This window comes from Lithohypha guttulata (assembly GCF_036872675.1).
Source record: "Lithohypha guttulata strain CCFEE 5908 chromosome Unknown scaffold_2, whole genome shotgun sequence".
Classification (NCBI taxonomy): Eukaryota; Fungi; Ascomycota; class Eurotiomycetes; order Chaetothyriales; family Trichomeriaceae; genus Lithohypha; species Lithohypha guttulata.
This window is the reverse complement of record NW_027042751.1, coordinates 3031964-3059231: the sequence shown is the minus strand read 5'-3', so window position 1 is coordinate 3059231 and position 27268 is coordinate 3031964. Positions and strand designations below refer to the sequence as shown.

At 49.1% G+C, this 27268-nt stretch overlaps 9 protein-coding genes across 9 annotated transcripts; 4 read left to right on the top strand and 5 right to left on the bottom strand.

Moving 5' to 3' along the window:
- Window positions 1-152: 152 nt before the first annotated feature.
- Window positions 153-1451, top strand: GCN3 (translation initiation factor eIF-2B subunit alpha; the record flags this gene model as incomplete). Its single annotated transcript, XM_064897580.1, has 2 exons — window positions 153-174; window positions 424-1451. 2 exons carry the CDS (start codon window positions 153-155, stop codon window positions 1449-1451), a joined length of 1050 nt encoding a protein of 349 aa, XP_064756530.1.
- A 61-nt stretch (window positions 1452-1512) lies between these two features.
- LTR64_003219 (uncharacterized protein) lies at window positions 1513-2322 on the bottom strand (the record flags this gene model as incomplete). Its single annotated transcript, XM_064897579.1, has 1 exon — window positions 1513-2322. The coding sequence occupies one exon, from the start codon at window positions 2320-2322 to the stop codon at window positions 1513-1515; it is 810 nt and encodes a 269-aa protein (XP_064756529.1).
- Window positions 2323-2965: 643 nt separating this feature from the next.
- On the bottom strand, window positions 2966-6438 carry LTR64_003218 (uncharacterized protein; the record flags this gene model as incomplete). Its single annotated transcript, XM_064897578.1, has 3 exons — window positions 2966-3567; window positions 3621-5361; window positions 5497-6438. The coding sequence occupies 3 exons, from the start codon at window positions 6436-6438 to the stop codon at window positions 2966-2968; spliced, it is 3285 nt and encodes a 1094-aa protein (XP_064756528.1).
- A 6649-nt stretch (window positions 6439-13087) lies between these two features.
- LTR64_003216 (uncharacterized protein) lies at window positions 13088-14428 on the bottom strand (the record flags this gene model as incomplete). Its single annotated transcript, XM_064897577.1, has 2 exons — window positions 13088-14162; window positions 14367-14428. 2 exons carry the CDS (start codon window positions 14426-14428, stop codon window positions 13088-13090), a joined length of 1137 nt encoding a protein of 378 aa, XP_064756527.1.
- Window positions 14429-14669: 241 nt separating this feature from the next.
- NIP7 (ribosome biosynthesis protein nip7) lies at window positions 14670-15527 on the top strand (the record flags this gene model as incomplete). The annotated part of the gene is made up of 2 exons (XM_064897576.1): window positions 14670-15206; window positions 15396-15527. The coding sequence occupies 2 exons, from the start codon at window positions 14670-14672 to the stop codon at window positions 15525-15527; spliced, it is 669 nt and encodes a 222-aa protein (XP_064756526.1).
- A 491-nt stretch (window positions 15528-16018) lies between these two features.
- On the bottom strand, window positions 16019-18612 carry LTR64_003214 (uncharacterized protein; the record flags this gene model as incomplete). Its single annotated transcript, XM_064897575.1, has 3 exons — window positions 16019-17130; window positions 17168-17180; window positions 17269-18612. 3 exons carry the CDS (start codon window positions 18610-18612, stop codon window positions 16019-16021), a joined length of 2469 nt encoding a protein of 822 aa, XP_064756525.1.
- A 682-nt stretch (window positions 18613-19294) lies between these two features.
- Window positions 19295-20271, bottom strand: LTR64_003213 (uncharacterized protein; the record flags this gene model as incomplete). The annotated part of the gene is made up of 2 exons (XM_064897574.1): window positions 19295-20160; window positions 20211-20271. 2 exons carry the CDS (start codon window positions 20269-20271, stop codon window positions 19295-19297), a joined length of 927 nt encoding a protein of 308 aa, XP_064756524.1.
- Window positions 20272-22655: 2384 nt separating this feature from the next.
- Window positions 22656-24360, top strand: PKC1_1 (Serine/threonine kinase; the record flags this gene model as incomplete). Its single annotated transcript, XM_064897573.1, has 3 exons — window positions 22656-22821; window positions 22869-23796; window positions 23847-24360. The coding sequence occupies 3 exons, from the start codon at window positions 22656-22658 to the stop codon at window positions 24358-24360; spliced, it is 1608 nt and encodes a 535-aa protein (XP_064756523.1).
- Window positions 24361-25208: 848 nt separating this feature from the next.
- On the top strand, window positions 25209-27171 carry DBF4 (Cdc7p-Dbf4p kinase complex regulatory subunit; the record flags this gene model as incomplete). Its single annotated transcript, XM_064897572.1, has 3 exons — window positions 25209-25688; window positions 25735-27027; window positions 27079-27171. 3 exons carry the CDS (start codon window positions 25209-25211, stop codon window positions 27169-27171), a joined length of 1866 nt encoding a protein of 621 aa, XP_064756522.1.
- Between the last annotated feature and the right edge of the window lie 97 nt (window positions 27172-27268).

Here is a 27268-nt window from a genome sequence, read left to right as displayed (position 1 = left end):
CCAAGCCGAAGAGCTGCCGGTATAGCATGCTGATACAGCGGTTGAATCAGCCAGAATCTGTAAGCCTAGATATGCAAGCAGGGTATGACTATATATCGATGTTCTTGGACGCTCGTCTTTTGACCATTATCTTACACATTGAGCACTGAAAAATGGCTGCAAGTTCTCGAACTGGTAAGTGAAGATCCTGTTCTGTATGCGGCTGCGAGGATGAGCTGGGTTGAAGCGTACTCAAACGTGTTGAGTACCAGTACATAAAATTGCTTTACTCCTGCAGGCCTGGGCGATACTGCCAAGACGAACCGTGTCCATGATCAGGACCATTATTGCGAAGGGCTACAAAAGTTCCACAAGACCTACTGATTATCAGATGGACGAGCGCAACCATTTTCAGGAACCTGCTAATAAATACCGCCATCACAGGTCTTGCGACGCCACCTATAGAAGAGAACAACGCTCCAAGTTTTGATATAGTCGCTCACTACACGCGCTTCATATCCTCCGACCCATCTATCACACCAGCGATTGCAGCAATCGAATCCCTAATCGCAAGTCTATCCGCGTCTTCCCTAACCACAATCTCCGAAACTCTCGCCCTCCTCAAAACACAAAGCAACACTCTTCTTGCCTCCCAGTCAAACCCTATCCCTCTCAGCGCTGGCACCGAGCTTCTACAGCGCTACATAATCACAGTCGTACAGCAACAGCCCACACAACTATCCGGACACGACTTCAGCCAACTACGTCGCCAGCTCATCGCAAACAGCAAACTCTTCGTCAGCCGGACCAAATCAGCCAGATCCAAAATCGCCAAGCACGCTTTGCCCTTCATACGGGATCAAAGTACCATCTTCGTTTATGGCTCGAGCAGAGTGATCGACGCAGTTCTCGATCATGCCGCAGAAAGCAGACGGTACTTTAACGTCGTTTTCATCTCCTCACTAACTTCAGACCCAATACATCAGAGCTTGAAGCGTCTGTTGTCGCTGGGCATACCTGTCGCGACGATCCCGTTACCAGCCTTGTCACATGCCATCGACTCACTGGACAGGAACAATACTAGCAATGTGCTTTTCCTGTTAGGTGCAGAAGCCGTCCTTGAAAATGGTGCGGCTGTCTCAAATATAGGTTCTCGTCTCGTGGCATCGGTTGCTAAAACTTCAGCAATACCATGCTATTTCGCAGCAGAATCATACAAGTTCACACGACAATTTCCAACCTCGTTTGGTGATGCTGATCTCCAGGCTATGGGTGCCAAGCAGCAGGTGCTGAAGTTCAGAAACGACCTTGACGGCGAGAAGATGGAATTGCAGGTTGACGCAGAGAATCAAGGAAGAGGAGATGGCATGGTTGATATTACACCGCCTTCGTTGATAGGAGGTCTAATCACCGAGAACGGAGTGATGACTGCTGAAGGAGTAGCTGAAGAGCTGATCAAATTGTGGTTCTAGTTGTCGCAATGAATTCAATTGAGCGCTTCGCACCACATCATATTCTCTTGTCGGCTCAAATTCAAGGAAACCACTTCTGTAGCTCTTCGTCCTCACTCCAAGGCGGTACTTCCTGAACTTTGCTGCTGCAAAACCAAAAGGAAACTTTCTTCTGGGTTGGGTCTTTCAGTTTGTAGTCCGGATATGGATATCTCTTTCCTTCCCTCTTCCACAGCTTTTCCTCCTTCTCATTCCTGTCTTGGACGTTCGCAACATACTCACAGAAAAGCTGACTGCTGTTGTATTGTTCGTGTGTCTTCGACAGACCATCCACCAGAGACTTCTCCAGCACTTTAGCCACATCCCTCAACATAACCTCATACACCAGCCTCTGCTCAGTGCCTGCCGAACGTGTATCCTCCAAATCAGAGCATGATCGTCTCCTCCGCACCCTTTTTCGTGGCTCAGCCTTGAGTACTTCCTTAAAGTACCGTGCTAACTTTCTGAACCTCGAGAAGCACTCTCCAAAGACCTTACGGTAGTGGTTGAAGATGATCAGGTGCTTGATATGCAACTCTTTCTTTTCCTGCTCTTCGGCTATTGTCCAACTGCCCTGCTCGAGCCATTTCATGACCGCACGATATCCCTTCCGGACTACATCAAGTGCCTCTGTGACTTGATGGCAGAATACCCTTGTCCGGTGCGCTTGCAGCAGATCTTCGATTTTCGCAAGAAAGGTAGGAATTCGATGTGATAGCGCAACTACCAGTTCCTCAATCTCCAATCTTTGGTCTCGTGTAGCTCGCCAAATCGTCGCCTGGTGGAAAGAGCCTGCTATCGCTGTCATCCATCGCTCTCGTCTTTCGTGGGGAGCTAATGAGGAAGGAGGCATATGTCGCACGTTCGTGTGTTGCTGAAGTGAAAAAAATTCTCTTCTGTATTAAGGCTAAGGTGTGCTAGATTGCTGGAACAGGATTAAAGGTATCGTTAGTAACCACACATCAGCGCCTAAGAACAGAATGAGTAGACGTGTTTGAAAGCATGTTCAAGAAGACTTTCTTTGTGATCGCTTATTGGACTTGGGACAAAGGACCTTGCAGGCAGTGTCGCGAGCATTCTTCTGTATATTTATTGTCATTCAAGGACGTCAGAAGAACAGCGCCATGTCACAAGGAGTGGCTTGTCTGATTCATGGCAGACCGCGCTGAGACATGTCAGATGCGTCGTCGCAGCACTGGGGATCTAGCTGGTCACATTTAGCGAAGCAGGACTGGAAGGCGCCAGAGATACAACTGTATTGCGAGCTCAGGTGCAAGAAGCATAGAGGAAGACTTGATAGACGTTCTCTCGCGAGCTTGAACGATGCCGATGCAGCACAAAACTCACCATCGCTAACAAATTCTGTCACGTGCTGACGGAGTACGCGACGCGTCCAACTCAAACCGAACACGTTGAGGTCCAGCCACAGATAGCTATACACAAGGGAATGCGTGCGGGAGAAGAGTGAAATTACGTTTCCGTGCTGTATATTACAGTCAAACGATAAGAGCTTGCTCCTCGTCGTTGGTTTCTTCGTCCGAGTTGTGTTCTGATTCACTTCCATCTCCATCGTCACTGTCACCCGTGATACCCTCGATGTGTTGCCACATATTATCCAAGGTCCTATTGCCAACTTCGTGAGACGAGACATTAGATCGGTCGTCATCAAGATCATGCTCGCTGTCATCCTCAGCAGACGTGAGTGGAGATTTGCCAAGTTTCCGGGTGGCACGAGAAGCCAAAACTTCTTGTGCAGATTGTGCACCTGCCTCGACCAATAATTTGACAGTAAGATCACGGTTTGGATTCTCCTTCCAGGATCTGGCAAGATCAAGGGGCGTTTTCGATGTGTCTGATAAAGGGTTGAGATTGGCACCTGCCTCGACAAGCAGCCGAACAACTTCCAGGTGACCATCTGCTGCAGCCCAGTGAAGAGGTGCCCAACCATAGATAGTCTGAGATCCAGGGTCAACACCCACTTCAAGCAAGTAACGCGCGACTTCAATATGCCCACCTGCAGCCGCTCCATACAATACGGATACACCCTGGCGATCGCGCATGTTAGGATCTGCTCCGGCTTCGATTAATGCATCGAGGACTAGAATAAGTTAGGGTATTGTTCTGCTAGAGTTGACGGGTCGTTACACTCACCTTTTCTTCTGTCAACAAATGTTTCTGTTGCTTGGCCTTCATTAATGAGTGACCACGCGGTACGACCCTTACTGTCCTTGTAATTGACATCCGGATTATAGGTAAGTAACATCTCAATCATCGCCAGGTCATTGCGCAGCGCTGCTCTATGCAATACTGTATTACCACGTGAGTCAGTATCATTGACGTCCGTTCCGTTCGCAAGGATAGCTTCTGCCGCCGTGGCAAATCCGGACTCGACCGCTAGAAATAATGCCATCTTCACTGTGTGAAGACTGTATGGCTCGACGTCGCTGATGTATTCCCTGGAGAGAAGTTCCTGGACTATGTCAGCCTCCCCAAGCCCTGCAGCAGCCAGAAGCCGGAGGTTGCTATCGCAAAGGGCTAGAATGGCCTTTTTGATGTCTTTCGACATTGGCTCTAGCACTTGAGCTGGAACATCGTTGTTAGTGTTCGATGATTTTGTGCGCGCACTCAGTATAAGCCACACAAGCTGGAGAAGCAATTGAATTAGAAAGTCGAGGTAGTTTTCCTCCTTGCGAAGATGTGCCGGCGCAGATGTGATGGATTGCGCCTCGTACCGTTTCAGGACTTGAGCCAGCGTCATAGTGACAACGTCAAGATGTCCTTCTTGTGCGGCTTGTAGCATGATATCTTGACCAGCAGGTCTTGTAAGGTTTAGGCTTGCGCCCGCCTCCAGTAGTGCTCCCACTACATTGTAATGTCCCTCCTGTACTGCAACAATGAATGGTGTGCGTCCATCGAAGTCAACAGGGTCGAGTTCGCAACCTTCACTAATCAGCACTTCCACCAGAGGAAGCCAGCCAATATAGCCGGCGACATGCAGTGCTGTTATCTCCCTATTTGGTGTGGAGCCAGATGACCCACCGGAAGTCACGGCTGTTGGAGGATCGCCTTGTAGATCCGACTTGTCCAAACTGGAATAAAGTTCTGGGTCGGTAATCTTTTGTTCTCGCTTTGCATAGTAGAGACTCATTGTCCACCAGAGCCTGCACAAGAAGTTTCTCTTTGCTCGAGCCCGAGTCAAATCCTTGAGAAGCTGAATCAGTCGAGCTTGCGAGTCTGCATCTACGACTTTACGCAGATGATAGCCAAGGTTACGTGCTGCAAATCTTGCAAAAGGAAAGCGCTCGAGCTTTGTGGTGAAATTGAGCCGTGAAGATTGCTTCTGAGCTGCTGGCGATGGTGTTCTTGATCTCGAGTTTCGACCAGGAGAACCCTTGCTGCCGTATCTCTTGTGAATTTGAAGAGTATTCAGCGAGCCTTGAGGATCCTCCCAGAGGTCATCGGCAAAAGAAACCTTTTCCTCACGATCATCGGGTTGCTCAAGTGCCGGCATGGAGAGGTAGTTCACACAAACTTCCACAATCCATGCATGCACGTTCACCGAAAGTTCTTCCATATGTTGGGAGAAATATGTCTGTGCAGTATAGTGTACAAAGCGAACATCAAGTTTGGTGACAGTGACAAGCCCTCCACAAACATCTCGGATTCTGGTCTCTTGGTGCAGATATTCCGGATCGAAAGCTCGAGTAGTTGGATTGACCGACAGGGCGTGCTGAAGTTCTGGTAAGGTCATGGTACCTGAATGTAGAATCCAGGCGAATATGTCCAGTGCTAGCTTCTTCTTTTCTTCCTGCTGAGAAAGTATACGTTCGACGGCAAGCTTGTAGGTTGAATTGATATCGGTTGGCAGTTGACGCAGACATTGTCTCATGTTCTGCCAAGGTTAGTTTTGAGGCGAGTAAATTGACGTGGATCGTGGCGAGGAGGAACCTATACAAGAAGATTAGCCACGATGATTGCATGCTGAGTGGAAGAGATCAACCTACATTCCATCACATCTTGAACGGACAGCCACTTTGACATCGTCCAATAATGTTGGATCTTGCTGGCGGAAGTCTTCCAGGTAGGCATTTTCGCTAAACATACGGTCAATAAAGATGTCGATATCTCGAGAGTCAGCTCGTATGTTCACGCGCTCGAAACCACGTGCCAATGTTTCAAACTCGTCTAAAAGTCGTGAGCTGATGAGAAGATTGAGCTTCAAGTCCTGAAAACCATGAGGCTGCAGCAGCTTGACCAGAGATGCTCTAGTCTCACGGTGACACTCGTCCAGTCCGTCGATCACGATATAAAGAGGTTTCAGCTGGACAAGATCAGCAAGCATTATCGACAGGTCTTTCTGTGTAGGAGGTTCGTCGCCACGGTTCCTTGAACGCTTAAATGCCTCCAGGACTGGATCAGGCAATTTCTCGTCATCTTGGACAGCCTGTCGAATGATACTACCCAGGAGGTGTACTAAAGAGTGCTGCTCCTTGTAGCTTAGATAGAGAAACGCGACCTTGAAAGAACTCTCTTTAGGTAAGGCCTGAGATATACTGAGGAGATGATCGATAATGATCGAGGCGAGGACACTCTTGCCTGCACCAGGCATGCCGTGTATCCATAACTTCCGTATTCTCCTCGATCTCCAGTCATCAAGCGTGTCAGATTCGAGCAGCCATCTACCCGAATACTCTCCACTTGTTCGTGCCTGGTTGGAGTCATCTTTCTGTATAGCTTTGTCCCTGATCTCTTCGTGGAGGCGTCGAAAGGTCAGAGGTGAGAGCCATTCGAGTACGGCTGTTCGCAGGTTCGTCTCTGCTGCATTAGGCACGCTGTATACGTTGTTGACGATTACGTTCCCGAACACGGCGCGGGCATGACCGCTGACTGTTTGCGAGCCATACGAATTGCCTGTCTGCTTGACAGCTTGTTGAGGGCACAGCTCATGGTGATGTGTTGCATCGTGCATTGCAAATATCGAGCGAAGAAGAACTACACGAACGATGAGGCTCTCAGCTTTAAATATGACTTGCACGGAACGGGCAGTGCTTCAGCAGAGCCGCAGGGTCAGTTCGCCTAATGGTACATGGGTGTGGTAACATTGCTGTAGCAGAGCACGCCTAGCTCAGGCGAGCAGATCGTTTCAACACCAAGGGCCTTTCAAGCTGTGCTCATATCCTAAGGGCAAGCCAAAGGTCGCCGCATCAGAAGACTATCGTAGACCTTTTGCGAGTGTGTATGTCAATTGTAAGAGTATGGGCGCGTCGAGGCAACAACAACGCTGGCCGTCGGCAGTGACCGGGGCCGTCCCGCAACTAGTTCACTATAGGTGATTCTCAAAATAGAAACGTAGCCTCGCCAAGATTTTTTCAAAGTTCTCTCCAAAGCTTCGAACAGCCCTTGAACGTCTCAAGTTCGTTGATGATATCACTTCACGAACTTGTCGATGTTCGTTTAGAGCTTCAGGAACATTGCTGTCCTCGCTACGATCTTTCAGGCTTCTCCCTGACCTCGGCAGCATATTCACAGAAATACCGTCTGGCAGACAGCAGAGCCGCAGATATACGTGCCATACATGTGTTTTCGGTTCAACTCCTTAATCCAACCCACAAGAGACATACAAACGTATTAGATTTGATCAGTTTCTCGGCACCTGAGTCTCCTGGATCCGTGGCTCCCTCCACACTGAGACAGACAGAAAGACCACAGCAGATGGCAGCCAGCAGCTTGCGCAGAGAGTCGCTCGAATATGTGTCCAGATCGCTACGACCTCTGGGACAGGCAAGCTTACTGGGAAGCAATGAGCCACGTTCGTGTCACGATATGGTGCCTGTGGATTCAGCACTAGGTATGTATCTTGATCACTGTGGTCTCCCTTGATAGGTTACATCCCAGCACAATAACCAGGCAAGACCAGCACACCGCTAGTCGCAACGATGTAACATTCCAAGGCCGCAGTCCTCCTGATCAGAACGCTAGATGAGGTCTTGATGGCAGAAACATGTCCAATTCTAAAGTGCATCTTTGCGGTAGCCTCCAGGCAATGGAACTTGGTCTCATAAGACCGACCATTCGAATCCGTTCCATCATGTGCTTGAAACGCGTGGAGAATACTGGTTCGGATGAGCGATTCTCGTAAAAATAGTGGTACGAAATCGACAGCGAAATTAACGCTAATATTTGAGTCGTGAATAGGATCATGCTTCCTCTACGGCTCGTCCCTTCCCAGGTCGTGTGTCCACATACTACGGATCCTTCCCGTCTAGGCAAAATGCACTATTTCATCGGGGATCTGCCTGTGTACTTAGTAGTAACATAACACGCGCTCTGTATCCTTCTCATGGGAAATATACCGACATCACAAGTTGAACTGCTGGCTGTGGAGACGGAATAGCATCCCGGTCTGACGTTGATTCCGGCCATCATGCATGGGATAGCATCCGCGCCGCATCGTATCTTTGTTGTTATGGCTTGCGGTGTAGTCGTCCTGGAAATGATCTACACGGATCCCAGAAGAAACGACATACCTGCAGGAAAAGATGTCCGTCCCGTTTGCCAATGTCACTTCGTATTCTTCTTCAAAACTATACGCTTAGTGGAATCAATTGTGAATAGACCTCAAACTCGTAAGTCACATCAACCAGCCGCGCGACAAGCTACATCAGCATGTCCAGTCAAGGTCTGCCGTTTCTCGCCACGTTATCAAAAAAACAAAACCGTTGTTTTGTTGGATAATGGTACTCAAGTGGCCTGAGTCGAGTACTTGCCACCCATACCTTCTTCTGTCCTAGTGCCGGGCGGAACAGGAAGAGTATGCGAATTGTGGGTGGGGTGATGTTGACGATGACCCATCGATGGATCCTCGTCATGTTGTCTACGCCTGTGAGGTTCCAGCCATAGGCGCGTACAGGTTCAGCTTACAGTAGCTGGGCATTGACGAGTCTAGAGCAATTCGATCTCAAGTCGTATTGGCAACGAAACATGACAATCCCAACGGCATTTCCCTTCGCCACCCTCCCGTCTCTTACCTGGAACTCTCCGGATGATCGAACGTCTCTGTGCAAGATCGTTCCTAGACAATCCTGTCATTGGAGGTAGCGCTGTTCGAGCGCTTCAACCCTGGATCTAGGGGCAATAGTTCATGTACGGTCGTATGAACTCCGTTAATTTTGCGGTTAATTCTTTCTTGTCCTGGCGTCATGCATTTACAGGATATGCTGCCTGAAGTGGTGCATAATAAGACCCATAGTCGCCTCATCCATGAAGCATCGCTACCCAGGTATTGTCGCTAGTATACGCCAACTAGCTAAGGAACGTCTGCTCACCGTGGCCGACGGAGCAGTTCGTATATCTTAGAAGACTCAACCTTCTCTCGAGAAGACAACTACTACTTCCACGAACCATCAACTGACGCTCATCATGGAAGGAACTGGGTTGTATGAAAGACCAGTACGGTGCAGATTCTGTGACAGAATCTTCGACTTTCCTACACTTACCGAAAATATAAACGAGCGGTATGGTACCAACGTTTTGACTTTGGTCGACGAAGCTAATCTTTCTCTCAAGTGGTGTGCCGGTACGGACAAGAATATGTGGTGCTTGCTTAGCTGAGGTAGCTGACGCTAGTATACTCTGAGCTTCACGTGTACTGATTGACGGCAGATGAGAGACAACGAAGAACTACATCGATTCAGAATGCAGCCTAGGCAGTCGACACGGCGCTCGACTACATCACTCAGCGACGAATCGAACAGTAGCAATATCAGTCACGACTGCACACCGACCACAACGCAGACAAATGAACAGTTGCCCATAGATCCGAACATCAAATCCGAGGCGACTGAATCGCCAGAACAACAATTTGCCCATCTGCAGGGTGAGAGGCCAACTATCAAATCCCAGTCCCTCAGGTCGTCGCCTGGATCAAGGTCGTCTGCTGACCTCAACAACATTCTGAATTGAGCATCCATAGCTTCGCCATATAAATAACTTCTTTCATATCTCGGAACACAAACATCTATCTCGGGTACCCCCGATGAGCCGACAGACACGAGAACGTGATTATCCCGAAGACGTAACCTAGAAAAGAGATCCTACAGAGGAATTGAGGCACGACACGAGGTTGTACTTGAATTTTGTCTGACCCATTGATGAAAACTATTCCTGCGCTACAGCTCTAAGAAGGGAGGCAAGCCACTGACAGTATACCAACGCAAAGTCTCCAAGACCGTACACCACTTCACACGTTACAATCAGCCCACCTCAGCTCATGGACATAGATTTTACCATCCACACGGCATCGAAAGTATGTCTTCAATTCCATATCGACTCGTACACTAAGCAACGAGATAGCCGATATTATCATGGCCTATCGTCAAGGCCCAGCCATGCAAGCATATGAAGAACGAATGAACGGATTGGAATTTATTCTAGACTATCGAACCAGCCCTGCCAGGCACAGAGTCGAAATAAGGCGCTCAGGGGGTCCCCGTGCAATAATCCTGGGTAGTGCGAGCTGTTCGATAGGCGAAGCTCAGATATCGCTGGCAAGGCAAGCTCCGCTTTAATGTTGTTCCAATCAAATTTTCGCACCATCAATCCTTCGAAGCGGCGTCCTACGTGAACTAGCTGCTTAATTTTCAGACTACTAAAATTTCATTCGCAACTCATCTTACATGCAAGCATCTGATTGTATTCGTCCCTCGATGCCTGATTGTAGCTCGAATGTCTACAAATTCCCCCTCCCCTCTTTCTGTTTCTACTAGTAAACCGTGCCATGGTGCTAAGTCGTAGCGTGAACGCCTCGAGACCCTAATTGGTTGCACAGCCTTCAAACTGTAAGAAATTGCGTGTTAAGGCGCTCAACTCCGAATCTTTTCAGAGGCTCCCATCGTCGCTCTGCAGTCAAAAACGACCAGCTTAAGAGATATGCTCACGTCGAGCGCGAAGTTAGCTGGCTGCTATCAAGATTATGAGTAGCGAGGATGACAATGTCACGGTTGGAAATGAGATAGACTGAGGGTGCTCGATCTTCGAGCTCCATGACCCGAACACCCTTTACGCGAAGGATCTGCATATTGAAAGCAGTCGCTAGCGTAACACGATCAGCAGAAGCTCGTAGGTTCACTCTCGCACTCCAGACCCCGTACTCTTCGCTGGAAGGAACGAGATGTACTTTTGAAATCGTCATGAGGATCATTAGTGCCAATCATGCATGGTTGTTCTAGTGCTGTTAACAACCAGGCTTGACTCGCAGCTGAACTTGAAAGTTAAATATTGGTGCGCTTTGAATCTGGATTACGGTTACACAGCATTAGTGTGAGATCGTTGCTCGAAATCCGAGATACAAACGAATGCCATGCTGTTAATCGACAGTTGTTGTGGTCTTCGGATAATAGAGTTGTCATGATGGCGGTTCGTATCACAACTATGTGACTTTCCGTGCCGTGTCTCTGGCCTCTCTTCTGGATGAACAGTGGTCCCATTGGCATCGATACTTTACCCATCACTTTCATCAGCCAGAAATGGCGATGTTGAAGGAGAATTAGGCGGCCAGATCACCACCAGCTGATATCGCAGTCATTACAAACAATAGGCTAGATAACAAAGAAATGAAGCTATGCCCCACAAACTCGAATGTACAGGGATGTACGTGTCTAGGACGCGATGGATCAGAAGCCGAGCGACCATACCTGGTCTCCTCCGCAGCAGGGTTGCGCGAGCGCGATGATGCGATGGTGATGAACACGTATGTTACACAGACCAAAGAGGAGAGTCAGCTACCCAATTGCCAAGGCACTACGATGAGGAGCTACTTCAGCTCTAGGACTTCTGACAACGGATAGGAAGCAACACGACGGAACAAGTCGTCGTTCTGCTCGTGTCGTCCTCTTACTCAACCCCAGCAACATGCGTGGGCATGTTTTCTCTGATGCGTCGCTAGATCGTGGAAGTTGTGCGTGCAAATAGTCTCATCCGTTGTGAGTGAAACCTTCATACACTTCAAAACAACGGCTCGAAGACTTCGAATGCAGAGTTCTATATCAATGTGAGTAGTATAAACTGCATGTGGAAGCTGGTGTATGAAGGAAAGTATGCTTACGAACAGGTCAGGTCGTTGATCGTGCCTGCCTCAATTCAGCAATGTTTTGCAAGTCAAGGCGCCTGCCGCTCGTAGTCAAGTGATTGGAACCACTTGGTCTGTTCTGATATTCCGTCTCACGCAAACATAATCCAACGATCTTGCAAGGCTGTTCTGTGTACTCTGTATACATTCCACATTGACTGATTCAATTCACTATTTGCACATCTTTTACAATATGCCGCGTAGTGCAAGGGCCAGTTCAGTATCAACAGCACCAAAGAAACGAACCACGAAAAGGAGTGCTTCAAAGCAAGCTCAATCCTACGAGATACCTGAATCACCACAATCTCCTTCTCAAGACGATCAGCCAAGGCAATCAATAGAGTCCAGCTCCGAAGCAGGCGACAAACCTTCACTATCTAAGAACCAACGTGGACGTTCTATGAGCAGCACTGCAAGCACAATGGTCGAAGATCACGACGCCACTCCCACCTTATCAAAGCCATCTCGCAAAAGAACTACGTCCGTTGAACTGCCAAACTACCCTATCCCCGGATTTGAAGCACTTGAAGCTGTCAATGGACTTTATCAAAGGTTGAGAGATAGCCAGACTGAGATCGAGCGCTTGTCAAAGGAGAATGGGAGGTTAGTACTACAAGAGCAGGCCTCGTCGGCGATGGTTGGAAGTCTGCAAGCGGAATTGAAGACTGAGAAGGACAAAACCAGGAGGGCACAACAAGCTCAGGAAAAAGAAGCCGAAGCTACTCATCATCATGCTGAGAAGCGTCTCAGTGAGATGGTAACATGTCTGCAAAGTTTCGGATCTGCTGCCTTGAAGATCATGCCCTTGCTGGATGTGTTGACTGGGGCCGCTGACATTGAATATGACGATGCTGCCGAGAAGTTGTATCGCATCATCAAGGATCAGACTACCAGCGCGTCAGCAAGTAAGACGAAAGAGGATGTGAAGGATTGAGTGAATCTGAAATAGACGAGCAGATTTGGATAACCCAAAAATGGTCAGGATGTATATCGCAGTAAGGCAGATAATATGCACCCTTATCGTAGACGATGGATAGAACAAATGATAAACATGATACGTTCGAGATGCAACCATGGTCCAGTCACTGGTTATTCTATACTGTTCAAGGTTTCAGTGAAAAGCTTCCTCCGCGACGCAGCCAATAAGCACATCAATTGCGGCCTGGATCAAGGTCAATAACAAAGGTTGCTGTCCTCCTTTGCGAGCTGTTCTCACCATGTGAAGCACCGCAGCATGCACTTGATGACAAGGCAGAACGTTGAAGCTGTTTCCCAGTGCGTTCACGTCGCTAAGCACTGGGTCACTTTGTCATGACTTATGTCAGCGCTTTCTACCAGCTGTGGTCTTCTGATGGAGGTCCACCCCGACTCATCAGTTCAGGAACAGTGAGATAGTCTTCCGGAGTCAAAATTGTTTCCTGTTGAAAATGGCCAGTCGTGAATCTGAGTATGTTGCGTGTCATCGTAAAGCCCCTCAAGCATGGCAAAGGCTTCAACCACGGTATTTATTGGCGTCCTCAACCCTCGGCTCCAGTAGTCCTTTGCTCTCCTTGATCTTAGCTTGCATGCCCCTCAACAAGCCATACACAGTAGTCAATGTCGGACAAGGTACACCCAGCTTCTGCGCCTCCCTCATAGGCTCACCGACAATATTCTCGAACTCCAAATAGTTGCCCTTGATGGCGTCCTGACCCATTGACGGCATGAACCATGAGTCGAGAGAATCAATCGTGATGAATTTCATGGGCAAGTCTTCTGGTAAACGTACACCTGCCGCACCAGCAATCGCCATGATCTCTTCCATTATCGGCTTGACGAGATCATCGATGACGTGTTCGTGTACTCGCATACGCGTGACGTCCATGCGTAGGATAGCTGAGATGGAGTTGTAAGAGGAGTTGTATACCAGTTTGTGCCAGCGGGTAAATTGTACGTTCTCGTCGAATTGGCAGTTTACCTTTCCGCAAGCATTGTATATCTCGACAAACCTCTTAGCGCGAGTGATGTGTACGTCTCTCTCCTGGAGGACGCCCGTGTCGCTGTTGTCAAACGGACCAATTTTGCAGATATCAGGCTCGTTGTGTACAATAGTGCCTGGTGAGGTTTCACTTGCTCCCATGAGGTGGACGCCCGAAAGTATCGTGTTTTGCGGGAATTTATGTCTAAATGGCTGCTCGATGTTTAGGCCGTTCTGCATCAGGACAATCGTAGTCACTTCGGGCTTGATCGCCGGCTCAATCAGGTCTATCAGACTGGGAGCCATGTCGGGCGTGTTCTTGGTCGAGACCACGATGTAGTCGTACTGCTTTGACCCGTCGCGGCAGTCAGGTATTGAACGTAATATTGTAGATGGTCTCCAGCCTCGTATGTCCTTGCCGTGATCAATTGAGTCGATGGTGAAGCCGAATTCTTGGACTATCTCGTAGTTAGAACGCAAGACTGCTGTTACCTTGGCTTGTCCACCACTCTGAATTGCGTATGCCGCCATGGTCCCTATGGCACCCATTCCCACAACAAGGACTTCTTCCTTCCGCTCCATCTTGGCGGCCTTTGCTTCGAAATAGGTTCTGGAGGAGAGGTAGCTATGTACGAGGAAACACCGGCAGGCAAGGTATGTACGATCATTCCAAGCACAACAAAAGATTAGCAGTCTTTTCTCGACGTCCTCTATCGCTGTGACATAAGGCGCACAAATGAGCAGACACCAGAGATAACGGAGATGTTCGTTGCGTAGTTCAGAGTCAGGAAACCTACACTTGCTTTCAATTTACCTGCAGATGAGGTATGTCACCAGTACTTGCGGTGATTGAGCCACTTCGCATAGGGTGTTCATTGCACCTCCTGGATCAGAATGCTGCACTCACAGGTTGTCGAGAACTTGAACCCTATACTGCTACGACGACGCGGAAGATACCACTAATTATAGATGCCACAATATAGCCGAAGTATTCCCGTTGCGACAATACTTTTTTCTACAAGTCCAATATCGATAACGGCAATGAGCTAGAAGTTCTGTGTAGGACTCAACGCCTAGGAAGCCTGTTGACATCGCCCTCCGAATTGACCACCCCAAGATGCGCGCACTCACAGAAACCGAGACAGAAACCCTCTTCAAAAAACTAGCAAACTACACCGGCCGCTCACTGACTCAACTCATCGCACCCTCAGAATCCGCCGACGACACCGGCATCACCACCAACAACGACAGACATGTCTTCCGCCTCCACGAATCTCGCGTCTATTACGTCAAACTCTCCCTCGCCAACCTAGCAACCTCCGTCGCTCGCGACAACCTCCTCTGCCTCGGAACCTGCATAGGAAAATTCACAAAGACCGGAAAATTCAGGCTACACATCACCTGTCTGGACATCATCGCGCCGCACGCACGGTATAAACTTTGGGTCAAGTCGAACGGGGAGATGCCGTTTTTGTACGGTGGGAATGTGGTCAAGGCGCATGTTGGGCGATGGAGCGAGGATTGTCCTGAGCATAGTGGTGTTGTGGTGTTGAATATGGATGATACGCCGTTGGGGTTCGGTGTTACTGCGAGATCGACGGCGGAAGCACGGAAGTTGGACCCGACGGCTGTGGTGGCGTTTAGACAGGGGGATGTAGGTGAATATTTGAGGGAGGAGGATTCGTTGTTTACGACTTGAGAGAGTGTGTACTACTGGATGATTGAGAGAGGGAACAAAGACTTTCAGGAATAATGAAGAGTCTGTAAATTCTGAAGTCACGAGGGCAAAACGAGTTCTCTAAGGAGTACAGCTGTCGTTTGACAGTGCTGGTGTCCGGTCCAGGGCAAACGGAAATTAAGATCCTGCAGCGAGGCGACCCGAAATGTTTCAGGCACACCAGATGCGAATCAGGTTTATACTCATGCGGTCAAAGACTCGAGGTTGCTGTCTGCGATCCTTTGCCCCAAGGCATGATTACATCGAGCGAAGCAAGAGGACACTGGGGAATTGTCCTTCAACGCAGTCTCGAGTTGGACGCGGATAGTGTGCAGAGGAAGAAGACTTTAATTGTGGAAGAGCTGAATTACAGAAGGTACTCCTGCGGGAAGGAGTTGGCTATATGAGCATGAGAAGCTTGTTGCAGGCACTACGAGGTAGCTTCTGAATTAGCAATGGTGGTAATGGTACTAGCGATCTGCAGTCCGGAGCGATGTCTATTGCTATTATCAGTAAGGGTATGGGCCAAGACGACACGGTGTTAGAAGACTAGAAAATGGCTTTTTGAACAGAGCAGTAGCTGTTGCCATCGGGTTAATTTTCTGGGTGACCATTCTAATTCTATTGCTCGATTCCATCACCACGACCTGCCGAGAACCACATTGTTGAGCTGCCACTCGACAAACGACTCGCGTTCGCGTCCTCGTTCCCCTCAATGCTATGTCTTTGGTACGCGCTCACGCGGTATCTTAAGCCAATCGACTGTCAGATAGCAACAACTCCACGAATGGTCCTGAAACCGCCTCATCCAGCCCAATAGCAAGCAGTTCACTTATCCTCACGCTGAATGTGCTGCTTTCGTCGTTTAAGACCTCCCATATCACATCTTTTGTGTAGAAATCTATTTGCATGTCCATTAAATACGACTTCATACGTTCAGTGTGATCAATCACATCCAATTGAGGGTTCGCACCAAGCTCAATCACGATTTCTGCTTTATCGTCCATAGCTTGCGGAATCTTGACCACCATGCTGGGCAAGGACGGGTAAGCCTCTAGGTTGACCTGGACATCTTTCGTTATATCCTTGCCTCCAACACTGACCTTCAGATCTTTTGGAACCTTGACGATGGCCGGGAATTTGAAAGACCATGTTCGACCAGTAACATTGGCGGTGAGCTTTCCTTCTGCTTGCTTGTACTGTATCAAGGATCCTCTTTCTCTCGTGTTCGCTTCTTTCTTGACTTGTTCTGAGTCGTCATCTGGTGATTCGAGAACACTGGCTTGGCCATTCCTGCCAACGCAGACTAAAACTTCGAATGCTTCCGGGTTCAAGCAGCCATTCGCAGGTGCTTTTGCGGCATCGAGCACGACTATGCTTCCTTCGTGTAACAACACAGGGTAATCCTGTAATCTTCTGTATATACTCACTTCCCTGTTGCCATCATAGACGATGCCAGTGAAGATGTCGACATATCTACCGAGAGGAGGCAGCCATGCTCGTGCAGTAGCCATGTTGCTTTGCTTGTTCCTTGGCTCCACAACAGGTACGACTAGCATTTCGAAACCGAACAGGTAATTGTTGCGGTGTCGGTACGCCTGTTTCGCTTCTGGGAAGTGCCAGTATATGGGTTGGCAAAGCGGCTCTCCTTCTGTGCTTCCTGTAACATTGCGGGTATGCAGGAAGGGCACAAGCCGATGTCGCAGTCGCAGGAAGTCGGACATGATCTTCTCGCCCTCTGCTCGGTAGCACCATGGCTCTTTGCTGGTCCATGCTGAGTTACTCGAATGCAGCCGCATTATTGGAGAAAAAACGCCATACTGTACCCATCGTGTGGTCAATTCATCGTCTCGAGTGCCCCCTAGGAAATGTTAGCTCAACAATCGGGACGTGTTCACGAGAGTACTTGCACTGCCAAATGTTAGCTCGGGAAATCGTATGGGTCAGAGTCGTAGACGTCTTTTGGTCGAAACCGCTACGCCTCTAAGAGACCACTCACCATGTGCCCGCCAATATCATGCGACCACCACCCGTAGCCGATGTTGCTGGCCGAATTAGTAAATTCAGGTTGAAAAGCAAGAGACGCCCAGGAGATGACGGTATCACCACTAAATCCGACAGGATATCGATGCGACCCCGGACCAGCGTATCGCGAGAAGATCAACGGTCGTTTTTCAGATGCACCTGTAGCTGCCGATACGGTTGCTCCGGCTTCCGGCAATGCATTGTCCAGAAAGTGAAAGTGGTTCAGCATCCACAGAGGGTCGATGCTAGGTATGCGTGAGAAGGAACCCTGCTGCCAGTCAATCCACCAAAAGTCGCAAGCTTGTTTTTCGATGTTCCTATGCAAAATGCTGAGGTAGGCATCCATGAACTCTTTGTGTGTTGGGTCAAAAACTATGGGGTCTTTGTTGCTAGTATCATGTCCGATAGCCTTGGCCATCTCTTCATAACTATCTTCGTGATGGTGGACACCCATAGCAGGGTGATCATTGAGCGTGATCTTGAGATTTCGCGAATGTAGCTGTTGTCCGAACTCGGTCGGATTTGGGAATAGCTTATCGTCGAAAGTGTAGCCAGTCCAACCTGCATGTGGCACTCTGTCGTCTTTGACAAGATGCCAATCCATGTCAATAACAGCCACACTTAGTGGAATGTCTTGCTTTCGGAACTTGTCCATCAGTTGAATATACTCATCTTGCTTGTATGCATAGTATCGACTCCACCAGTTTCCCAGAGCCCATCGTGGTAACACTGGCTGATTACCGGACAGTTGATAGAGTGCTTTGACTGCAGCACGATAGTCGAGCCCATAGCCAAACAGATAGCCGTCTATTCGGTCACCAGACATGCGTGGACTGACCCAGCCAGAACCATCGAAAAGCATAGAAAGTGAATCGTTGACCTCGGCGTAACCTTCTACGCTGCAAACACCCTGATCGACTTCACAACGACCATCAACCATATCCAGAGTTCTTGTCGTGCCTCCAAGATTTCCAGGCTTTACCTCATAACCGAACCTCCATTGGGCACCCCAATCTGTTACCTTGGCACTGAAGCTGACCATCAAGCCAGACGGTGAAAACTTCTGCTTGTCATAGCTCAGTTGGAAATAGTCCGTCACTATGGCGAGATTTTGGTTTCCTTCCTCGTAGACATGGTATTTTGGTACTGGAAAGTCACGATTGATAGCAAAGGTAGAGGCACGGTCCTCAAATTTTCCATCGGCAGACCATTCATAACGCAGCAGACGGTCAGTCAGGATTGTAAAGCGATAGTTAGGACCTTGCACGATTGCACCTGGGTTGGCCTTGGGCTTGATCTCGAATTTGTAGTCCTTCATTTTGCTGGGTGTCCTCGATGAGGACAAGGACTGCTTCGGAAGGGGTTTATGGTTAGTGAATGGACGAGCCTGCAGAGGAGCTCCTGAAGTTTGCGACTTGAATGCTAGGAACAATCTACGAATACGAAGGCTGCATAAATGATATGAGTGCTGTTTACCGCCTATCTGGAGCATCTAGTATTATGAAAGTGTGAAGTAAGCTCGCCATTTTTTTCGGTCAATCTTCGATAAGGAAGGAACGGTCTGACACCAAGAGCTGCCACAATGTCTTGTTTTTTTCTGGCGGTCGCCATATATCCTGCGAATTTTTGAGATTGGCAAAGCTCACAGGAGTTGTACTTCACTGGTTCAACCATTGATGTGCTAGCTGGAAAAGCTAGAGCTGCAAGCTGATGTCAAACGACGGATGCGAGGACGAAATGCTTGCAATGATCGGCAATGCAACCACAAACAGATGCAGGCCCTCTGTCCAAAAACATCGGTCGATAAATAACCTTTCTCGGAATATTCTGCGTTGTGCTTTGCTTCTAGGTGAGTGCTTTACTATGCAGGCAACAATATTTTACTCCGTAGAAACAGGTCGGCAATGTTCAATTGCTCACGGTTATATAACTATCTATATTTACTGTCGTGGCTGACCCATATCTATTCGTGCTGGCTCAGTCGACTTTCAGTACGAAACTTATGATGTCGTGAAACCACCACCGTTGGAATGTATGACTTGTCCAGTAAGCTGGCTACTATCAGCACTGGCCAAGAAGACAACGCAGGTTGCCTGCTCGCTCGGTTGACTGGGTCGACCCATAGGTGATGTGAACGAATCTTGCGCGTCTTTGTCCATGGTCGCTGGGATCAAGGGAGTCCAGACCGGGCCAGGAGCGATGGCGTTCACTCGGATGCCCTTCGATACTTGTTGATTTGCCAAACCTCTGGTGAACGACACGATTGCGCCCTTTGTAGTTGTGTAGTCAAGGAGATCTGGTCGTCCGATGTATGCATTGATAGAAGCATTGTTGATAATAACATCTCCTCTGCTCATCTGTGGGATCAACATCTTGGAGAAGTAGAAGAATGGGTGGATGTTGGTGTCGAATGTTTTGTGCCACTGTTCATACGGCAGGTCGGTAATGTCCTTTTGTACCATTTGGTATGCTGCATTGTTGAAAAGGATGTTGACCTTGCCCATCTTCTCGAGCGCAGACTTGACCACGGCTTCACAATTCTCTCGCTTGGTGACATCCGCTGGGAAGAGGTAACACTGTGCACCATACTTCTCAATCTCTTGCTTGGTGCTCTGTGCATCCTTCTCTTCTTCAGGTAGATAGACAATCATGCTATCGGCTCCCTCCATAGCGAACAGGATAGCAGTTGCTCGACCGATACCAGAATCTCCTCCGGTGATCAAGGCCTTCTTGCCTTGAAGTTTGCCGGCAGGTTTGTATTGCTGATAGCCTCCATCCGCTGTGGGAAGCTCTGTGTCCGAAGGCTTGATAGGTAGTTCATGTTGATGGCCTGGGGGATCTTGATGTGTGATTGGGACCTTGTGGCCTGTGGTCCGTTAGCTTAGTCCAATCACAGCATATTTGCACGAGACTGACCTTGTTCAAATTGTCCATCACTGCCAGTAGCACTCTTGACTGCGTTCTTAACTGTCTCCATGGCTGTGTAGCGAAATTTGTTCTTGATCGAGTTGTATGACTGACTGTTAGTGTCTCTCAAAAAAAGTGTCTACCGAAGCGAAGCAGAAAAAATGTTGTACCATGATCATGTTTATCAATTGTTAACCCACGTCAACGTACGATCCCATGATGTCACAAATGGACCTGACGTTGCTGATGGCGGGAGCTAAGTCCGTTGGATATGCGCCGGAACCATATGGATGACCTGGCAGGCCAGCTTGTGATTCGACATTGTCCAAGAATCATCATGGTTGTATTGCGGGACATGTACAATTCGTTGTAGAGAAGTGAGGACGGTTGTCGAAGTGGGGAGCTAGCCCCGGCCTGGAGTCCTGACAGGCGTCAGCCCGGGACGCCAGGCAGTTATCACTACTACTCAATAAACGTGTTTAGCCACACTGGCAGTACATACTTTTCCAAGTCCTCGCTTCAGCATTAGGTCACGAGAGAAGGAATCGAAGGCAGAGCAAGATGTTACGAGCACGTGAGGCCTTGCCTGTCTTACCGTCCCATAATTCAACCAATTCCTAGTCGTCTGCGCCGGAGTACTGACCATTTTATTCAGCGGTTGTCATACCAGCGAGGGCAATCACTACTGCTAGGTACCTCGACACGATCTGGCCAGTGGTAGGAGCGTCTGGCCAGTGAGCACAACCCTCTACACAAGGTCACAAGAAAACAGATGCACGAAATACGAGTATGATCGTTGGTTCGATGAAAGCTATAACAACATCCCGCCGCGTAAGGACAAATCCAACCAACTCGTGGCAGCAACGATTGGTCGATATGCAAGGCCGCGGACAACGGGACCAAAGACGACTCGGTCAATGTTGTGACTCGAGACCTGCAAAATACTAACAGCCTTGCAGTGTGCTTCTTGTCGCGCTACTCCCGTGCCATAAGGTTCTGGCAGATTTATAGATCTCTACTGGTATATGTCTGTGCGAAATATCGACTCGTTCCGATTGTCCAGTTGTCCTTGTTGACGCTACCCGGCAAGAAAAGGTATCAACCCTATTACTTTTTCCAATACTAGCTGCATTACAGCCACGGAAGGTGTACTCGGTACTCGTATGGTCTTACGACAAACCCATTGGCATCCAACCAGACATGCCAAGGACCTTTTCCAGGTACAGTGGATGAGGTGCTGTTGGTCCAGATCACGGTGGTAGCTCGGATTTGGGTAAGGCTCGAAAGCATCGACGGTGGTAAGCACCATGTGGATTCCGACGGAGATATGCGATGCCCAAACGGCCTAATGCATGCACAAAATTGAGGCAGATTTGGAGACGGTGGAACCGATATAACCAGTTATAGACTGCGGCAGGGATAAGGGTTCATCCATAAAAAACGTGGCAGCCACATTCCTTGGTGAAACGTGCTTGCTCAAGGGCGGAGTCTCTGATTTCTTTCAATTCAGACCAAAGTTACAACTTCGTTCCTCGTTTGCCCATCGCCACTGTCAAGGGCTAGCTTTTCAATAGCTTCCATATACCCATACCAGTACCACGACTGACTGCATCGTTTCTACACAATTGTCCATCGAATATGGCTTTAGAATGTCGAAATATTGACAGGTTCAACAATACAGGCAATTGTGTCGTCTCTCATCAGCACACATAGCCTTACATGACACGATGTACACCATTCCTTTCATGGCATCACAGCTCCAGCTATTATGGGTCGATAGAGTTACGGTTACGAGATTGGTACTAGTATAGTGCCGGGTTCCTAATGCTTCGACTTCCTCCTCCAAATCTACTTATATAGTACATAGATATAGGTACTGCATTCTCGTCGTCCGTCGCATCATGGGGCGATGGCAGGTAGAGCCTCCCAATGTCGTGTGTACTCTTTTGGCAGTCGTACGGAATATGTGATCCGCCGAGCTGGGTATGTGCAAAGGCTTAAACACCCACGTGGAGAGATCGTTTCGGAAAGTCGTGCATGAGTGGACCCCGTCGCTTCGCTCACACGCTTCTTTGCTTCTAGAAGGAGTGTTGACCTTTCCATCCCACAGACTCCTGTGTTTTACAGCTTCTCCTCGTTCTTCATCATTTCTCGATCGATATGTACCTACTTTGGTGATATCTGCCAGAGAACCTGTGTCGTCGCATTACGTCCGGGTCAACAACATCGCCTGTCAACTCGTTTGAATCTATTACGCACATCACGATTCACGAAATTGGAGTCGACTTTTCTCGTTTAACACGACTCGCAACGGATCAAAATACATTGGCGACAAATACACAACTACTCGGAAACCCCAGGTTTACAAAGTTTGAAATTCCGATCATTGCGCACACCACGTGGTGACGTTCATCAAGTTCGACCCAACGCGCTGGACAGTAAGGTCGGAAAGGCATGGGCAACTCTCAGGGCAAACCGGTCGTCTACACAGATGAAGTCAATCTGAACCATTTCCGGCTCTTAAGAGTGGTGGGCAAAGGCGCTTTTGGCAAGGTCAGGATTGTAGAACGAAAAGACTCAGGTCTTACATTTGCGCTCAAGTATATACGCAAGGATGAAGGTAAAGTCGAAACTTTCCTGGCAGACATGTTGTACTAACTTCCCAAGTCGTGCGATCGGAGAGTGTACGAAACATAATTCGCGAACGACGCATGCTAGAGCACTTGAATCACCCTTTCTTGTGCAATCTGCGCTATAGCTTCCAGGATGTCGAGTATCTGTATCTTGTGGTTGATCTGATGGATGGTGGCGACCTTCGATTTCACATATCCCGAAAGACCTTCACCGAAGATTGCGTTCGATTCTGGATGGGCGAGCTAGCCTGTGCACTGCGGTACATTCACGAACAAGGGATTGTGCACAGAGATGTTAAGCCTGACAACGTGCTACTGGATTCTGAGGGACACGTGCATCTAGCCGACTTCAATGTTGCATCAGACTTCAGGCCACCTAAACTACTGACAAGTAAATCTGGGACTCTGGCCTATCTGGCTCCCGAGGCATTTCGAGGCCCTGGCTATTTATGCGAGGTGGATTGGTGGTCATTAGGTGTGACATTTTACGAATGCATATACGGGAAGAGACCATTCGAGGGAAAGACCCACGACGAGTTAGTGGAAAACATCTGTAACTCCAATCCGAAATTTCACGTTACGAAGCCGCCCGTATCAATGCCATGCCTACACGCCATGTCGTCGTTACTCGAGAGACAAAAACGGAAACGGATAGGGGCAGCTGGATTCGACACATTTACAACCCATCATTTCTTTAGTCCGTTAGACTTTGAGGCGCTGCAAGCCAAATTGATACGACCGATATTTGTGCCATCAAGCGACAAGACCAATTTCGATGCAACGTACGATCTGGAGGAATTATTGCTAGAAGAAGCGCCATTAGAAGCGAGAGCTAGGAAGCAGAAACCCCGACCAGAGCTCCGGCAAGACGCCACAAGTAAAGAGATTCGGGAGGACGAGCTGCATAGGATGATCGAGACATTGTTTGAGCCTTTCGATTATACATTGGCTTCCTACGACGGGTATGTGTTTGAACCTGGTTGCGAGACGTGATACAGCTAACAAACTGTAGGAGTGCAGCAGCAGCACTGGCGGAAGATGGCACTGTAGATGCAATCGAGAAGACTGGGTCTACACATTCTCGACCTCAATCAAAGCCTCAATCTGTGGCGACGACACCGGACGGAACACCTCCAATGTCGCCAAATGTATTACCGCTGCACGTCAAGTCGGAGCATATTCCAGAGCTCGAGGCTCTAAAAGCGGCCCTTCCGCCCACGCAGCCCATACCAAGATCAGTACCCGCGTCACAAGCAACGTCATTCAGCAGACCAAGGCCACAACCTGCGTCGAGGCAAGCAAGCAAGGGCGGAGGAGTACAAATGGTTCTTGACGAGCACGGAAGTTGGTCATTGTTGGCCGACCAAGCGGTGTCGCTACCAGCAGAAGCTGGAGCGAGCAAAGATGTTAGGGATAGCAGCAGCGTGTTGGGCTTTCTCCGAGGTAGAAAGAGCCGCGACCGAAGCCCCAAACCGAAAGAAGCAGGCGTCATGGGAAAAGCTGGTGCACGACACATTATCAACTGATGGAGGTGGATTTCGCGACACAAATATTGGGTTGGTTGTTGATTCTGTTGTTCCAGAAGGCCGTGTGTTTTGCGTTGGACCTCGTCTCACGTTTTGTGAGTCCTGAACTAGAGAGGATTGGTGACAAGAGACGAGCATTGTTTGGAGCATGAGCAAGAACAAGAAGCAAGAAGCAAGAAGCACCACGAGTGCTGACTGAGCTCTCTGCACTTGCAGGCATTTTTGGGTGGGCACTTCACGTGTCGACATCATTGTAGCGCGTCGGCTCCATGGGTAATGACATAGATATGTAATACTAGTACGATCAGCCATGCAGCTCAATCTATTCAGTTGTACAGTCCATCAAGTACATCCAATACATCGAAGGACATTTATAACGGGTATGCTAATCTTCAAGCAAGCAGAGAGCAATTTGCAGCTTGATCGTGTTATGAAAGGTGGAGTTGCAGGTGTTTTGAGGTGGTCTTGGTTCGTTGGTCGCATGCAGCAACGGAACGCTAAGGCATAGCACCTCCAGATCTCTGTCAACACACTAAAAGTCGAGCTCTACCATTGCTGCATTGCCTCTGCTCACCTCTCATTGCTTGTTTTGTCTACGAGCTGCCAGGTACAGGCCGGTTCGAGCCTTCCGAACCTTGTCGCTCACATTATTCATACAGAGCTGCCTTCATTCCTAGACATGGTTCACTATTAGCCACGGAAGAAAAGTCGCGTGTCGCGTCTCGTTGAGAGTCTGAGGCCCCTCTGCTCGTCGACTTCACCTCCAGCCACCAGGTCCTCGACCGATTCGCCCTTGCATGGCGGCAGCAGTCTGTGTAGCGCCCTCACCGTTGCAGACATTTCACAGTATGGCCACCAGCACCCGCAGACAGCCTTTGATGTCCATCCCAAATGCCACCAATTCTCCACATCGAAGCCTGAACTTAAACAACTCTGGCTCGAAGAGATCTCGTGCTTTGGCAAATGTATCACAGCAGGAGAACGAGCCGCCGACCAAACGCCAGGCTATAGAAAAGTCGACGCGCGAGCCAGTACCCATCACTCCTCGACGTCATGATCAGCAGGATACAACAGGAGGACAGGTCTTTGAGCGTGGACACGAAAACACACAGAACAATTTTCAGAAAAGGCTCGTCGCGGCAAGAGACAGGACTGCCACATCTGCGAAATCAACCAGGAGCAATGTTGTCTCATCCAAGGAAGTCGACTCGGTTCGGCAATGGCAGAAGCATTATCGCAAGTTGTTCCCTGCCTTTCGCTTCTTCTTTGATGCGGTCCCTGATGAGCTAAAGACACGTCTCATCAGACAGGCCGCTCACTTTGGAGCAGTACGTGTTCCCTTCCACCACATTGAATTATTGCTAACACGCACAGCGCGAGGAAACTTTCTTCTCCAAGAACGTCACTCACATCATTAGCACAAGGCAGGCACCTGATGAAGATGCTGTAGCAAAGGCTTTCGAAAACGGACACGGTACCATCAATCCGTCCATGCTCGAGATCAAAAATGGCAGGTCGACTGTCAGGCGTGAGGTCAACACCAATGACGTCCTTGTCCGAGGTGTTCAGATGAAGATGAAGATTTGGCCACCTGATAAGCTGCAGAAAATCTTGTCTACATTGCTGGAAGACACACCCGGACAAGAGTCCGTACCGCGCGTCAACAAGGCCACACGCGCTACAAATGACCTGGTCCAGGTGCTAAAGAACGAGAAGCTTGCTGCCGCTGCGGAGAGAGAGCTAGCAGGGATTCCAAGAGACCTAGTCACGTTTCGAGGACCCTTCCTGTACGTGCACGATATGGACGAAAAGGTCAAGCCCATCATGGTCAGAGAATATCCCAAGGTGGCTCGCAGACAAGACGGGGAGTGGCCTCAATTTCGCTCTGCTAGCGTGGGTAAATGTCCCTTCGTTGAAGACCCGACAATGAGGAGGGAGGTCGATCGCGTAAAAGCGCTACAAAAGGCACAGCAACTACAACAGCAGCAGCAGAGGGAAGCACAGCAAGCTGCAGCACGAGTCAAACCACTCTCTACACAACAGACCTTGGTCGAGCCGAAAATGAACCCTCCTAGGAGAACAAGTCCCAGGAAAGTTCTTCGAGACGTGCCCAACAATGTGAGCGTCACGCAGCAGCAGCCCACTAAACCACCACCACCTCAAGCACCAGAGCGGCAATCGTCCTTTCCACCTATGCCAGAGCAGCCCTCTATGGAGTTTGTAAAACCATCTCAGCTCGACCTGATTCGCGAGCCATCCGCTTCGGGAATACAGAGATCGGCCATGACTTCAGCAATTCAATCACAAATGATTTCGTCTGCTGCAGCAACTGGATTGAAGGCTTCGACCAGTAGGGAAGTCAATGAGCTCAAACGCAAAGTTCTGGAAAGAACACATACTGGTAGCTTATCGGTTGGCTCGATCTCTTCGCAGGTCGGCGCCTTCGCAGGGGCACTGAAGAGTGCTAGGCCGCCAGCACCGCAACGAGCTGCCAAAAGCAGGGCTCAGGAGAAGCTTGGTGGCATACAGGAGGAAGATCCCTGTGTCGATGATGCAGCAGCGGAACGAGCCGCGCGTGCCAATGCTAAGAGGAAGAAGCCAACGAAGCGTGAACCTAAGCCTGGGTACTGTGAGAACTGTCACGACAAGTACGACGACTTTGAGGACGTAAGTACAGCTAACGACCGATATGACACCTCTCACTAACGTGATTTACAGCATGTCATCTCTCGAAAGCACCGAAAGTTCGCGACGACCCAATCTAACTGGGAAGAACTTGACGCCTTATTGGCGCAACTGCAAGGACCGTAATGTCTTATTCTTCAGCCAAATACACTAATACCAACACAACCATAACTACCTCCAATCGCTGCAAGCAGGTATGACTTACGCCTCCACGAATAGACTT